At 48.0% G+C, this 1,937-nt stretch overlaps 1 protein-coding gene across 1 annotated transcript; it reads right to left on the reverse strand.

The window, feature by feature from the left end:
- Nucleotides 1-207: 207 nt before the first annotated feature.
- On the reverse strand, nt 208-1,772 carry cN-IIIB (cytosolic 5'-nucleotidase IIIB). Its single transcript, XM_017150122.3, has 2 exons — nt 1,571-1,772; nt 208-1,482 (listed from the first exon to the last, which is right to left on the reverse strand). The coding sequence occupies exon 2, from the start codon at nt 1,362-1,364 to the stop codon at nt 408-410; it is 957 nt and encodes a 318-aa protein (XP_017005611.1). The 5' UTR covers nt 1,365-1,482; nt 1,571-1,772; the 3' UTR covers nt 208-407.
- Nucleotides 1,773-1,937: the final 165 nt, after the last annotated feature.

A 1,937-nucleotide genomic window follows, 5' to 3' on the forward strand; every position in this document is an offset into this window, starting at 1 on the left:
AAAATGATCTAATTCCCTTCAAGTTACGTCGGTATTGTTAGTACAAAGTGTAAGTTATGTTGTGTAAGTTATAACATGATTAATGGAAAACAAGAAAGACAGTAAATTCTTGTCAGAAATTAAATATTTGTTATCTTAATTCCAGTATTAAATTATTAAGAGTTATAAAACGTTGGATTATTATTAATTTAATTATAGAACAAATAATTTTCGTATGCAAAGCACAACGTTGTCTTTAATATGATTTGAGTTCATGAAATACACATTCGTTCGTAAAGATGAGTAAAATGTTTAAACCTAAACCACCTAATTAGTAGCTTCTGTTGTTTTCCAGTTAGCAACTAGCCTGCTAATGAGAGAGCAGGAGCGGCCACGAGTACATTTCAGAGAATATAAGCCTGGGATAACTAAAGCGAGCTCTGCTGGGCAGCCTGCAGGTTCAGCTGGTGCTGCTTCTCGATGAGGGCAAGCAGAGTCCTGGGCACATCCATGGTCTGGTCATCCACGAGGACGATGTCGAAGGTGTTCATATACTTCTCCATGTTGGCCTCGACGTGATCGAACAGAAAGCCGATCTTCATGATGTGCGAGGAGGCTGGCACCCCGGAGGCCATGTCCGCATCCCCAATGGAGTCGCCCATGACGATGATGTGGTCCCTGGTGTGCACCAGATCGTAGTAATCGCTGCCATCCAGCACGGTTTCGTTCTTGTTAAAGGTGTGAATCATCGGCTGCTGGAAGCCATCCAGCAGGCCATCCCTGAACTGTAGAAAATTGGACACCACCTTGACATTCGGATGCATGACGTTGGCCTGGCGGAGCACCGAGACCACCGAGTTGCCCAGGCCGGCGGAGAAGACCAGCGTGGGAATGCCCAGGCGCTGCAGGTCCGCGAAGAACTCGTGGGTGCGGTCACGTAGCGCATGCTTATACTTGCTGGCTATCTGATCTATTTCCGACTGGTCGAAGGGGAAGCCGCTGGTCAGCTCGCCCGACTTGGTCCACCACTCGATCATGTACTGCACCTTTTCGGCAATGGGCATGTGCGGATCAATCTCGATGGGCCGGTACTTGTGGTACAGCTTGTCCGTCTCCGCCTTGAAGTTCTCCGGCAGCGACTGGCAGGCATTGAAGATCCCGAAACTGGAGGGCACCGCCCCGCCGTCCTCGGTGCGCTGCTTGGTGATAGTGTAGTCAAAGTCCGAGACTATCTGCATGCGCTCCGGTCCGCCGAAGACGAACTCGTTGATGATGCGCTCCACCTTGGCGGGATCCCGCATGCGGCAGTGGTCCTGGTTGAGGGCCGGAATGTCCTGGACCCGCAGTCTGCCGCCAACGGGCTCTCGCTTCTCGTCACAGCCCATCTTCAGTAGGAATCTTCTCGTCCAGCAGCTCAGAGGTCTTCCCCTGATCACGGTGACTGAGTTTCTGGAGGTCTGTACCGGGGGGATTTGGAATCGATCGCTGAGCTTTCAACGGTATCTGCAAATTGTTTAGGCAAGCGATTTAGTAGCGCTTATATGGCCGATCGTCTGTATTAGTGGTTCGGTTCTATATCTAAAAGGCTGACCTTGGACGAGTGTTTTGTGCAAATTTTGTTGCTTTCGACGCGGCGTTCGCAGTTATCAGCTGACTATAGGTGACTCCGATATGACAAGCTCTTTATTTATATAAATTGTGTCCGAAAGCAATAAGCGAACCGCTGCGTAAACATTCAATTTAGTTTTAAAATACGTTTCCCTCCTTTCCGTTTCGCATGGCAAGCAGCTGATTCTGCAGGCGGAACAAAGTTGAACTGGAACGGAAAAACAGCTGATTGAGGCGCCCATTTTTGAATGATGTTGAACTTTTCTTTTTATATTTCTTTAAGGAATAAAGATACCTCAGATCTCCCAGTAACAATAAAAATCTCCCACTTTACTTGTCTTTAGAGTATA

Source organism: Drosophila takahashii, chromosome 2R (genome assembly GCF_030179915.1).
Source record: "Drosophila takahashii strain IR98-3 E-12201 chromosome 2R, DtakHiC1v2, whole genome shotgun sequence".
Taxonomy (NCBI): domain Eukaryota; kingdom Metazoa; phylum Arthropoda; class Insecta; order Diptera; family Drosophilidae; genus Drosophila; species Drosophila takahashii.